The sequence below is a fragment of the Amphibalanus amphitrite genome, unplaced genomic scaffold (genome assembly GCF_019059575.1).
Source record: "Amphibalanus amphitrite isolate SeventyFive unplaced genomic scaffold, NRLGWU_Aamphi_draft 000588F_arrow, whole genome shotgun sequence".
NCBI lineage: Eukaryota > Metazoa > Arthropoda > Thecostraca > Balanomorpha > Balanidae > Amphibalanus > Amphibalanus amphitrite.
Window position 1 is genome coordinate 215,448 of NW_024882082.1, and position 13,914 is coordinate 229,361.

Consider the following 13,914-nt stretch of genomic DNA (forward strand, 5'->3'; position numbering starts at 1 on the left):
TGCGAAAAACTTGTTGAACTTTCAGCTTGCTGTATCACCTGCTACTTGGTAATGTACTGAAAACTTGCTAATGTACTGAAAACCTGCCAAAGGTATTTACTTGCCTAAATACCGCAAAGAACTTGTTCTAAAATACTTGGTATTTACTTGCCTAAATACCGCAAAGAACTTGATTCTTTCCGACGTTTAAAGCAGACGGCCCGCTTGCCGCACGGGCCTGGCGGCCGCCAGTGGAACTACTGCGCAGATGGCAGCACCTGCCCGTGGAGAAGCGGCTGGCAATCGGCCGCCCCACTCCCCACCCCGCCCCCACCCAGCTGGCCGCCAGACCGTGGGAACGACTCGGCTCAGCACTGCCGCACGCGCATTCAGCGGCGGTTTGTCGATTTTTCGAGTGTCGGCTGCCGATCTTCCGAGAGCCGGCCACCTGTCAGCCGCCGCTCGGCTCTGTGTTAAGCATATGGGGACGGCGAATTTCTCCCGGAGGGAAGCACCTCGCTCACTAAAGCACGTGAATCAGCCGCATTCCTGTGTGGCGCGCAATGCTGAAGAGATATGTGTTTCCGCGGGTATCTCGCAAGCCCTAACAGGAAAAGCTCGCTGCAAAAACTGAGCGTTTCAAAAAACCCGAAATCCTACTCAAATGGATATTTAAACAAGATATCTTGGCTCGCTCCGCGTCGCTTTGGCCATAAAAAGATTCGGGAGAAAATTGGGGATCGAATGGTGTTTTTCCGGTGACGATCGGACGTCTAGAAGCTTCGATATTGGCGAAAAACTTGCTGAACTTGCAAAAGTACTTGGTACTTGCTTGGTACTCGGTACTTGCCAAAGTACTTGGTACTTGCTTGGTATTTGCATAAGTACTCGGTATTGGCCTTGGTACTTGCTTGGTATTTGCATAAGTACTTGATACTTGCTTGGTACTTGTAAAAGTACTTGGTACTTGCTTGGTACTTGCGAAAGTACTTGGTACTTGCTTGGTACTTGTACTCGCCCCCCTTGTTCCCCCGACTCTACTCCTACCCCTACCCCCTCGGGATAATTCCGGGTTCGTCGGGTAGGAAAACTTGCCACTCTATCCCCCCCCCCCAGAGCCATTTGGTATCGATCGGTGTTTGTCCCGTGTCAATCGGTCGTCAATAAGCCGAGATATGCACTGCGAATTATTTCAATCGGCGCCGATCAGAATCTTCAGGACGGAGGTACCCACACTCATTTCTGGCCGTATCTCACTTTTCCGAGATGTACGTCAAACTACGTATTTAAAACTACATATTCTACAGCCGAATCTTCAAACTGAGGGTACCTCACTCACAATCGCACGTGAATCAGCCGCATTCCTGTGTGGCGCGCAATGCTGAAGAGATATGTGTTTCCGCGGGTATCTCGCAGGCCCTAAGAGAAAAAGCTCGCTGCAAAAACTGAGCGTTTCAAAAAACCCGCAATCCTACTCAAATGGATATTTAAACAAGATATCTTGGCTCGCTCCGCGTCGCTTTGGCAATCAAAGTATGAGGGAGAAAATTTGGGATCGATTGGTGTTCGTCCCGTGTTAATCGGACGTCTAGAAGCTTAGATATTCACGAAAAACTTGTTGAACTTGCAAAAGTACTTGGTACTTGCTTGGTACTTGCCAAAGTACTCGGTACTTGCCAAAGTACTTGGTACTTGCTTGGTATTTGCATAAGTACTCGGTATTTGCCAAAGTACTTGGTACTTGCTTGGTATTTGCATAAGTACTTGGTACTTGCTTGGTACTTGTAAAAGTACTTGGTACTTGCTTGGTACTTGCGAAAGTACTTGGTACTTGCACTCGCCCCCCCCCCCCCGTTCCCCCGACTCTACTCCCACACCTACCCCCTCGGGATAATTCCGGGTTCGTCGGGTAGGAAAACTTGCCACTCTACCCCCTCCCCCCCCCACACACACACAGAGCCATTTGGTATCGATCGGTGTTTATCCCGTGTCAATCGGTCGTCAATAAGCCGAGATATGCACGGCGAATTATTTCAATCGGCGTCGATCAGAATCTTCAGAACGGAGGGACCCACACTCATTTCTGGCCGTATCTCACTTTTCCGAGATGTACGTCAAACTACGTATTTAAAACTACATATTCTAAGGCCGAATCTTCAAACTGGGGGTACCTCAGACCGTGGGAACGACTCGGCTCAGCACTGCCGCACGCGCATTCAGCGGCGGGTTGTCGATTTTTCGAGTGTCGGCTGCCGATCTCCCGAGAGCCGGCCACCTGTCAGCCGCCGCTCGGCTCTGTGTTAAGCATATGGGGACGGCGAATTTCTCCCGGAGGGAAGCACCTCGCTCACAAAAGCACGTGAATCAGCCGCATTCCTGTGTGGCGCGCAATGCTGAAGAGATATGTGTTTCCGCGGGTATCTCGCAGGCCCTAACAGGAAAAGCTCGCTGCAAAAACTGAGCGTTTCAAATAACGCCAAATCCTACTCAAATGGATATTTAAACAAGATATCTTGGCTCGCTCCGCGTCGCTTTGGCCATAAAAAGATTCGGGAGAAAATTTGGGATCGAATGGTGTTTTCCCGGTGACGATCGGACGTCTAGAAGCTTCGATATTGGCGAAAAACTTGCTGAACTTGCAAAAGTACTTGGTACTTGCCAAAGTACTCGGTACTTGCCAAAGTACTTGGTACTTGCTTGGTATTTGCATAAGTACTCGGTATTTGCCAAAGTACTTGGTACTTGCTTGGTATTTCCATAAGTACTTGGTACTTGCTTGGTACTTGTAAAAGTACTTGGTACTTGCTTGGTACTTGCGAAAGTACTTGGTACTTGCACTCGCCCCCCCGTTCCCCCGACTCTACTCCCACACCTACCCCCTCGGGATAATTCCGGGTTCGTCGGGTAGGAAAACTTGCCACTCTACTCCCCCCCCCCCCCCCCCCCACAGAGCCATTTGGTATCGATCGGTGTTGATCCCGTGTCAATCGGTCGTCAATAAGCCGAGATATGCACGGCGAATTATTTTTATCGGCGTCGATCAGAATCTTCAGAACGGAGGGACCCACACTCATTTCTGGCCGTATCTCACTTTTCCGAGATGTACGTCAAACTACGTATTTAAAACTACATATTCTACAGCCGAATCTTCAAACTGGGGGTACCTCAGACCGTGGGAACGACTCGGCTCAGCACTGCCGCACGCGCATTCAGCGGCGGCTTGTCGATTTTTCGAGTGTCGGCTGCCGATCTCCCGAGAGCCGGCCACCTGTCAGCCGCCGCTCGGCTCTGTGTTAAGCATATGGGGACGGCGAATTTCTTCCGGAGGGAAGCACCTCGCTCACAAAAGCACGTGAATCAGCCGCATTCCTGTGTGGCGCGCAATGCTGAAGAGATATGTGTTTCCGCGGGTATCTCGCAAGCCCTAACAGGAAAAGCTCGCTGCAAAAACTCAGCGCTTCAAAAAACCCGCAATCCTACTCAAATGGATATTTAAACAAGATATCTTGGCTCGCTCCGCGTCGCTTTGGCAATCAAAGTATGAGGGAGAAAATTTGGGATCGATTGGTGTTCGTCCCGTGTTAATCGGACGTCTAGAAGCTTAGATATTCACGAAAAACTTGTTGAACCTGCCAAAGTACCTGCCAGCTTGCTGTATCACCTGCTACTTGGTAATGTACTGAAAACTTGCTAATGTACTGAAAACCTGCCAAAGTACTTGGTATTTACTTGCCTAAATACCGCAAAGAACTTGTTCCTTTCCGACGTTTAAATCAGACGGCTTTAGTCGATCAAAGACTTTGCGAATTTGCCTTGGTCTCAGATAATTTTGATTTGTTCCAATGAATTATTTGTAATTTGAATTATACTTGTTCCCAATTTGTATTTTGTTTCACCTACCTATCATTTCTAACTTGTTTTAGCGTCCTACCTATTAAGCGATTACACATACGTTGAGAGAGCCGGTGGGTGGTTATAATGCAATACCCTGCACGGTGAACAGCTTGCGAGTTTTACAGCGGTGCGATTGCTGGGGCTTATCGCTGACAGAAAAGGGTAAATACAGTAAATACAGATGGCTGTGTTGGATCCCTTTGCTTTTGCCCAACATTCAGCGTTGGAATTGTGGCTTTACCGTCCCTCTTATCAAAGTTATCTAACTTTTTGTAGCTTCGTCAGGTTAGACACGACGCGCGTGACCTCTGGCGGCCGCTGGCGGAACTACCGCGCACGGCCCGCACACGGGCCTGGCGGCCGCCAGTGGAACTACTGCGCAGGTGGCAGCACCTACCCGTGGAGAAGCGGCTGGCAATCGGCCGCCCCACTCCCCACCCCGCCCCCACCCAGCTGGCCGCCAGACCGTGGGAACGACTCGGCTCAGCGCTGCCGGCCGCTGGACGGGGAAACCCCGCCCCGCCGCCCGCCGCCCAACACACTGCCGCCGGGCCGGCCGGTGGAATTTTCCAGCCGTCTCTCCGGAACGGCGGCACCCCGCTCATCTTCGCACGCGCATTCAGCGGCGGCTTGTCGATTTTTCGAGTGTCGGCTGCCGATCTCCCGAGAGCCGGCCACCTGTCAGCCGCCGCTCGGCTCCGTGTTAAGCATATGGGGACGGCGAATTTCTCCCGGAGGGAAGCACCTCGCTCACAAAAGCACGTGAATCAGCCGCATTCCTGTGTGGCGCGCAATGCTGAAGAGATATGTGTTTCCGCGGGTATCTCGCAGGCCCTAAGAGAAAAAGCTCGCTGCAAAAACTCAGCGCTTCAAAAAACCCGCAATCCTAGTCAAATGGATATTTAAACAAGATATCTTGGCTCGCTCCGCGTCGCTTTGACCATAAAAAGATTCGGGAGAAAATTTGGGATCGAATGGTGTTTTTCCGGTGACGATCGGACGTCTAGAAGCTTCGATATTGGCGAAAAACTTGCTGAACTTGCAAAAGTACTTGGTACTTGCCAAAGTACTCGGTACTTGCCAAAGTACTTGGTACTTGCTTGGTATTTGCATAAGTACTCGGTATTTGCCAAAGTACTTGGTACTTGCTTGGTATTTGCATAAGTACTTGGTACTTGCTTGGTACTTGTAAAAGTACTTGGTACTTGCGAAAGTACTTGGTACTTGCTTGGTACTTGTACTCGCCCCCCCCCTTGTTCCCCCGACTCTACTCCCACCCCTACACCCTCGGGATAATTCCGGGTTCGTCGGGTAGAAAAACTTGCCACTCTATCCCCCCCCCCCCCCCCCAGAGCCATTTGGTATCGATCGGTGTTTGTCCCGTGTCAATCGGTCGTCAATAAGCCGAGATATGCACGGCGACTTATTTCAATCGGCGCCGATCATAATCTTCAGGACGGAGGTACCCACACTCATTTCTGGCCGTATCTCACTTTTCCGAGATCTACGTCAAACTACGTATTTAAAACTACAATTCTACAGCCGAATCTTCAAACTGAGGGTACCTCACTCACAATCGCACGTGAATCAGCCGCATTCCTGTGTGGCGCGCAATGCTGAAGAGATATGTGTTTCCGCGGGTATCTCGCAGGCCCTAAGAGAAAAAGCTCGCTGCAAAAACTCAGCGCTTCAAAAAACCCGCAATCCTACTCAAATGGATAATTAAACAAGATATCTTGGCTCGCTCCGCGTCGCTTTGGCCATAAAAAGATGAAGGAGAAAATTTGGGATCGAATGGTGTTTTTCCGGTGACGATCGGACGTCTAGAAGCTTCGATATTGGCGAAAAACTTGAACTTGCAAAAGTACTTGGTACTTGCTTGGTACTTGCCAAAGTACTCGGTACTTGCCAAAGTACTTGGTACTTGCTTGGTATTTGCATAAGTACTCGGTATTTGCCAAAGTACTTGGTACTTGCTTGGTATTTCCATAAGTACTTGGTACTTGCTTGGTACTCGTAAAAGTACTTGGTACTTGCTTGGTACTTGGTACTTGCTTGGTACTTGCGAAAGTACTTGGTACTTGCACTCGCCCCCCCGTTCCCCCGACTCTACTCCCACACCTACCCCCTCGGGATAATTCCGGGTTCGTCGGGTAGGAAAACTTGCCACTCTACTCCCCCCCCCCCCACACACACAGAGCCATTTGGTATCGATCGGTGTTTATCCCGTGTCAATCGGTCGTCAATAAGCCGAGATATGCACGGCGAATTATTTCAATCGGCGTCGATCAGAATCTTCAGAACGGAGGGACCCACACTCATTTCTGGCCGTATCTCACTTTTCCGAGATGTACGTCAAACTACGTATTTAAAACTACATATTCTACAGCCGAATCTTCAAACTGGGGGTACCTCAGACCGTGGGAACGACTCGGCTCAGCACTGCCGCACGCGCATTCAGCGGCGGCTTGTCGATTTTTCGAGTGTCGGCTGCCGATCTCCCGAGAGCCGGCCACCTGTCAGCCGCCGCTCGGCTCTGTGTTAAGCATATGGGGACGGCGAATTTCTCCCGGAGGGAAGCACCTCGCTCACAAAAGCACGTGAATCAGCCGCATTCCTGTGTGGCGCGCAATGCTGAAGAGATATGTGTTTCCGCGGGTATCTCGCAGGCCCTAACAGGAAAAGCTCGCTGCAAAAACTGAGCACTTCAAAAAACCCGCAATCCTACTCAAATGGATATTTAAACAAGATATCTTGGCTCGCTCCGCGTCGCTTTGGCAATCAAAGTATGAGGGAGAAAATTTGGGATCGATTGGTGTTCGTCCCGTGTTAATCGGACGTCTAGAAGCTTAGATATTCACGAAAAACTTGTTGAACTTGCAAAAGTACTTGGTACTTGCTTGGTACTTGCCAAAGTACTCGGTACTTGCCAAAGTACTTGGTACTTGCTTGGTATTTGCATAAGTACTCGGTATTTGCCAAAGTACTTGGTACTTGCTTGGTATTTGCATAAGTACTTGGTACTTGCTTGGTACTTGTAAAAGTACTTGGTACTTGCTTGGTACTTGCGAAAGTACTTGGTACTTGCACTCGCCCCCCCCGTTCCCCCGACTCTACTCCCACACCTACCCCCTCGGGATAATTCCGGGTTCGTCGGGTAGGAAAACTTGCCACTCTACCCCCTCCCCCCCCACACACACACAGAGCCATTTGGTATCGATCGGTGTTTATCCCGTGTCAATCGGTCGTCAATAAGCCGAGATATGCACGGCGAATTATTTCAATCGGCGTCGATCAGAATCTTCAGAACGGAGGGACCCACACTCATTTCTGGCCGTATCTCACTTTTCCGAGATGTACGTCAAACTACGTATTTAAAACTACATATTCTAAGGCCGAATCTTCAAACTGGGGGTACCTCAGACCGTGGGAACGACTCGGCTCAGCACTGCCGCACGCGCATTCAGCGGCGGGTTGTCGATTTTTCGAGTGTCGGCTGCCGATCTCCCGAGAGCCGGCCACCTGTCAGCCGCCGCTCGGCTCTGTGTTAAGCATATGGGGACGGCGAATTTCTCCCGGAGGGAAGCACCTCGCTCACAAAAGCACGTGAATCAGCCGCATTCCTGTGTGGCGCGCAATGCTGAAGAGATATGTGTTTCCGCGGGTATCTCGCAGGCCCTAACAGGAAAAGCTCGCTGCAAAAACTGAGCGTTTCAAATAACGCCAAATCCTAGTCAAATGGATATTTAAACAACGCCCCCTGCAGTCGCACCAGTCTTAAAATTGATAGATCCACTCTACTGACAGGCACGGTGTATATTCAACCCAAAATGCACATAAATATCACAACAAAACAACCCCTATTCCCTGCGTGACCATGTGAGTAGCACTCCCCCCTAGCTGCGCTTCAGTTTATCCCCGACCCGCTCCCTGACCGCCTGGAGGAGGCGGGGCTCGCTGTACACCGCCGCGGCCACCACGGCGGCCCCACAGAGCGCGCCCACAGCCACATGGGCGGCGGCGGAGCTGGGGTACAGCCAGCTCTCGGAGCCGGCTGCCAGCAGGCCGGCGGTCACCAGCGCGGCAGCCACGGCGGGCGGCGGGCGGAGACCGAGCAGCGGCGGCACGGACACCGCCGGCTCCAGCGGCAGACCGGCCACGAACCGGTAACTGGCGACACAAGGGGCGGGGACAGGGTGAGAGAGGTACGGGACACTGCATCAAGCGCCAGCAACACACTGGACGGGGCGAGCGGGCAGCAGCAGCAGAAAATGGGACGAAGACATGATGGTTGAGAGTGGCACGGGACACTGTATCGGGAACCAGCAGCATACGGGGAGGGGACGGGATGAGAATTGAGAGGGGTACAGGACACTATTGGGGACAGCAGACATTCGTATCAGTCGATGGACGGGTGAAGTAACGAGATCCAAGTATATCGAGATCGGCGAATAAAGCGTGATATTGACTATCCATGACAGATTGGATAATGATGTAAATAATTAGACCAATTAGGACAAATCAAATCTATTCAAAAACACAAAAACTCACCAAACGTATATCCTGGTCAGCATATTGACGCAGTTGGCGAGGATAAATCCAACCCCGCCGAATAGCCTAGTAAAGATCCCTGTCGAGATGACGAATATCACAGATAGCAGCACCATCTTCCGGTTATACCTGAAACACCGGAAAACGCCACAACACCTGTCAAAGCGCCCGATAGTAACGTTCCTAGCTTCACTTTATCGACACGACTGGCCAGCCTTTCCACTTCGCCTTTAGCCGCAAAAGGCAGTCTAACAACAACAAAAACCAACATGAGAACGTCATTTCCTAATCCGCTCAGCCTCTACCGACTAATTTACCTCACTGCTTACTAAGCCACCGACCATTTCCCGACTGCTTTCCATAAACCCTCCACGGCACTTACCCATTGATCTGTTCCTGGCGCATCACCGCGAACGTGTAGCACTCCAGCACTCCGTTCACCGCCAGTAGGAGCACGTAGGCGCACTGGGCGCGCAGCAGACTGACGGCCGGACCGGCGGTCAGCAGGGCGCCTCCGTACAGCCGCAGCAGCAGGTGGGAGTAGCTCCAGCCGAACGTGACGGCAACCAGACCGAGCAGGCTCATGGCGCGCAGCAGGTCGTGCAGAACCCGGCCCGCCGCGGCAGGCACCGGCTGCAGGGAGAGGGGGTAGGGTCTAGTGGTGCCAATTTCATGAAATTTCCATTCCAATTCCGATCCAATTCCAAGAAATTGCCAAGTAAATTTCCAATTTTGTCCAAAGCGGGGGCTATTCCAATTTTTAACGATTTTTGCATTTTTTGCGTAAATTTTAAAAGTGTTTAAAAGCGTTTTAAAGGCCTCCGTTTTAAAATTTTAAATTTTAAAGGCCTTGTGTTCCGATTAATTTCCAAAAAATGTTAAGAATTCCGTCCAAATTCCAAATTGGAATTGGACAAAAATTGGAATTCCAAGAAAAGAAATTCCGATTGGCACCAATAGTAGGGTCAGACTCATAGCGCGGAGTAGGTCGTGTAGCACCCGGCCCGCCACCGCAGACACCGGCTGGAGGGGGAGGGAGCTGTCAGGCACCGGCTGGAAGAGAGGTGCCAAACTGTCCCCTTCCAGTGACTGGCGAGAAGGGGAGAGATGGCCAGAAGGATAGAAGCTGGGCAACAAAACAAACTGAATGACAAAAAAGACACCAAGATGAAGATCACAACGACTGGCAGTAAGGACTTATAGCGGAGATGAAGAGTAGCTACGAGTATAATTGGCTAATATCAGAGGAGTGTGTGCTTACAGCTTTTTCGGCGCCTCACCGGGCATCGACACACTGTGGTCAACGTTACTGATATTTTCACCAAATGCCACTACTCCTCAGTAAAAAAACAAACAAACAAAAAACTAACATCAAACACCTCCTACCACACAATCAGCCACGTTGCCACCTACCTTTCCCCGTTCCACTGTGCGCGAGAAGTAGACGTAGGCGTTCTCCTCGACTGGCTGAAAGAGGAAGCGGGCCGCCAGGCTGCCCAGGTTGGCCACCACGTCGTACAGGCCCTGCTCGGAGAAGTCGAGCAGGTGGAAGGCGGTCATCAGGTAGCGCTCGCCCTCCGTCAGCAACTGCTTCAGAAGGCCTTGTTTGAAGAAGCTCCAGGTGAGGGCCAGCTGGTCACGGTCCAGCGCCGGCTGACGGGGAGGGGAGGAGAGGTATTACTGATCAGTGAAGAGAGATGGCAGCAAGGGTCACATCGCCACCGTCGCGACAGGAAATGTTAGAGGCAGACGCGGTTGCTGGGAAAACGTGGCAGCACAACTTTGGCTCTATTTCTGAGGATACTCGATCCAGCGCTGCCGAGAGCTGTCTGTAACACAGGTAGGTCTTAATACCGTTTGACTGCAATCTAAGAGGCCTTAGACCTAAAGTTCTAGCTAAATGAAACGAAGAATGCGACGACTTGGCCAAAAGAAACCACTATGACCGCGAAAACGCTTGACTTCATTTGAAACCCCGCCCCTTTACAAATAGTTCACTGGCCTCACCTGTCCCGGCACCAGTCTGGGTCCCAGCTCGCTCGCCGACTTCACCGGTAGACAGTTATCCGGTGAGCGGACGTGCCAGAGCAGGGTGCCGTAATAGATGACCACGAGGAGAGCGGAGCTGACCGCGTGGCCCACACAGTAGGCCCAGATGGCGTGGGACGGGTACAGGGCGATCAGCCAGGCTTTGAGCGCCACCCGACTGCACAGACTGACCATGTCGGCTACCACCTTGGGAGAGAGGGAGAGCGGGTGGGTGAGAGAGTGGTGAGAGGAGATGGGGAGGGGCGAGAAGACGATAAGAGAGTCAGAGATAATCCACATATGCCAGCAAGGTAGGGAGAATACAGTACTTCAACGCGGTGTGAACGATCGACGATCCGCAAACGACTGTCACAGCAGGCGATTTGAGCTTCGGATATAATTTCACTGATATAGCAGAGTCATCGGGGAACCGACGCGCCTCAAATATTTTCCCCTGACACCCTGTTCCTCTCCTCTGCGTCACCCCACCGCCGTCATTCACCTTCAATTTGACAAAGAGCATGGCCTGCGCCAGGATGACCAGCGGCTGGGCGGCCGTCTCCAGTACGACCATGGCCGCGGTGACCCACACGCCCAGACGGTACTCTGAGGTCACCTCGGGCGCCGGCTGGCTGAGCGCGTGCAGCCAGAGGCCGGCCAGCGCCGCCGACACCGCCGCTGACACGGGCACGCTAACAGGGGAGCGGGGCGTCAGTCAGAGGCAATTACAACACTGCTCTTTTGTAATACACTCAATTCACTGGCAATAAAACATTACATACTTATGTGCCTATGACGATCCCACATCTGAAGAAATAAACGTCATTTATCGAGGCAATGACCTTTTAAACCCACTACTACTCAACAGAACTGTGCCGATTAGCTGCTACCCATTGACTGCCTCCACAGTCCACATTCCACAACAACACCTGTTTTTGAAGTAGGTACCTATATCGACAGTTCCCAGCAAGCACATCCTAAGTGTCAAATTTTTGAAATTGAGATTTCTATACCATTCGACTCAGCTCGTCGAGCTGAGTCGAATGGTATGAAAATCACAGTTTCGAAAATTTGACACTTGGGATGTTCTTGCTGGGAACTGCCGATATGCAGCTTCTCCCAACAGCTGTGACCATTTCGAGTTAAACTGATGTCCGGACCGGAGCGATGTACCTGAGCCACACCAAGTTGATGGCCTGGCGCCACTTGCTGCTCTCTGTCACGCCCAGCGCCGCCCGACGGAAAGCCTCCACACTGACAAAGGTGGCAGTCGAGTAGAGTAGAGCCGGCCTGGGAAGCAGACTAGGGCTTCAGAACTTTGAACAGAATTGATTTACCTACTTTAAAACTACACTTAAAAGAACTGAATGTCAGTCAAAAGGAACAGGTAATTCGGTTCATGCTTATGAAGATAACCGTATATTACTTCATTTTATACAATAACTAGAAAATAAGAACAAACTCTGTTCAACTAGAAACATATGAAAAATTAGCATTTTTCTTATGGAGTACACACTACAGTTCTGGTGAGAAAATAGCATATGTTCTACTTAGGAACTCAGACATTGGATGCATCACTGATGCATGAAAGGAAAAAAGTAAAGGGTGCATACCTGACATTGATGATGCCCAGGACATCAGATGTAACATACCGGAGAATGACTGCATTTATGATGAATGTGAACACTCGGTAGGTTATCTGAAAGACATTTGATAGGTATAGCTTCAGCATCAATATGTGCAACACAGACCATGCTATTCTCGGCCCTGTTTCACCGGTGATAGCAGCACGCTGCTATCACACGTGTCAAATTGGGCTTCCATGGAAACATCAGCAAACCATGACGCCGTCAATCTGTGTGATGTCATCAAATATTGCTGCCAACAGCTTCACGGCCGCGCGATCAAACACATAGCATTCAACGAAACAGCAACTCTGTTCCAAACACAGCTCACGGATTACACGAAACGACATTAGTGTGACCTCATCACATTACGTCAGCTCGCGCAATTTGATAGTAGCATGCTGCTATCAACTGTGAAACAGGGCCCTGGTCTCTGCAGCATATAGGTACTTCATTGGTGGAAAATCCCAGGGGGTGCTACAAACCCCTAATTATCCACCCCTGTTTTTTATTTTAAGTTCCATCCAGTACCAGTATGAGTGTTTATGGCTTGGAAGGTAGGTGAAACATTTCATTATTGTAATTTTAATCTTTTGAGACCTGAATTTCAACATTCTCTTGAGAGCCTGAGAGCATTCATGCCAAGGTTTCTGAGTCTGTTTCATGATAAAGAGACAATATTTATAATGGAGTCAACGTGTGGGTCTCTACCGCTGAATAAAAAGGTTAATCATCAAAATATTATCACAATCACCCACCAACACACGGTATATACTGATACAGCAACACAGCCCAATACCACAGACACAGCCAATAAACAAGCAGTGATGGAGGCGTGTTCAAAAAGTTAATATGCAGCTGTCGACACTAAATAGTCGGTGATTTTCCGTTGGAAATTTTGCGCAAACACCATCTGTATGAGCCTTCGAACAGAACCACCACAATTGAAACAAAAGCGCCAAAAAACTGGAATGTTTGTTTTTTTCGCTCGGGAAAGATATATACGCCTCCAGTCACTCCCCTCCTCCCCCAGCCTTCCGCCCCTCTGTCAATTTTGATTGGGCGAAAACTTCAGCAGCAGATCAGCAGAATACCCTGAAGAGCACTCTCATCCAGGTAGACATTTCCGGTGCAGATGTTCCTTTTTTAACTGTAGCTAGAATTCAGTGAGCTAGAATTGCCTATTTTGCAGCATTTTCCTTATCCCGCGTCATTTTAAACGCATAACCCTACATGCGCATTGTGCAACTTCACCTGACAACTTTTATGCATAAAAGGAAATGGAAAAGTGTAGTCCAGAGGGCAAAAACTAAAAATACCCGGGAAAAATGTTTTTGTCATAACTTTTGACTCATGAGAGCAACGATATTGATTTTGGCAGCGTCGTGTTTCTCTCGTCGACTCAGACGCAGAGACGCGTCGGATGAACTATAAATTGACATTAAACAGACATTTTGAAAAGTTGACCTTAGGTCAAGGTCATGACCTGGCCGGAAACGGTCATGTTGCATACAGTTGATCCGTATAGTCGACCTGAACACATCTGAGGTGTTTATCGCTCTAGCATGCGCCCATTAGAAGTTATTAGCGAAAGGCGACCCCCAGTTGTGACCTGAGATGACCTCAGATATAAGGGGGTGACGGGTTGCCATTTTCCAGTTCAGTGTGTCATGCTGACTTGTTATAAGGTGCTTTAAAGTGTTCAGAATGGCGTCCGTCCAGAAGAGACGTATTTCAGTTTTCCTCCACTGACTTAGAATGGGGAGGTCGCAAAATTGACCTGGCCTTAGGTCACCGATATTGAACTTCCGAGATATACATTTTGTACAGACTGCTG

The 13,914-nt window shown here is 50.1% G+C and overlaps 2 protein-coding genes across 2 annotated transcripts in view; both read right to left on the minus strand.

Moving 5' to 3' along the window:
- The window catches only part of LOC122394384 (GTP-binding protein Rheb homolog), a 56,028-nt gene that overhangs the window by 24,653 nt on the left and 17,461 nt on the right, over positions 1-13,914 (minus strand). The gene's annotated exons all lie outside the window — the stretch shown is intronic.
- On the minus strand, positions 7,672-12,902 carry LOC122394383 (protein RFT1 homolog). The gene is made up of 9 exons (XM_043391244.1): positions 12,877-12,902; positions 12,066-12,151; positions 11,626-11,742; positions 10,955-11,144; positions 10,432-10,659; positions 9,838-10,077; positions 8,807-9,057; positions 8,425-8,553; positions 7,672-8,043 (listed from the first exon to the last, which is right to left on the minus strand). The coding sequence occupies exons 4-9, from the start codon at positions 11,024-11,026 to the stop codon at positions 7,770-7,772; spliced, it is 1,194 nt and encodes a 397-aa protein (XP_043247179.1). The 5' UTR covers positions 11,027-11,144; positions 11,626-11,742; positions 12,066-12,151; positions 12,877-12,902; the 3' UTR covers positions 7,672-7,769.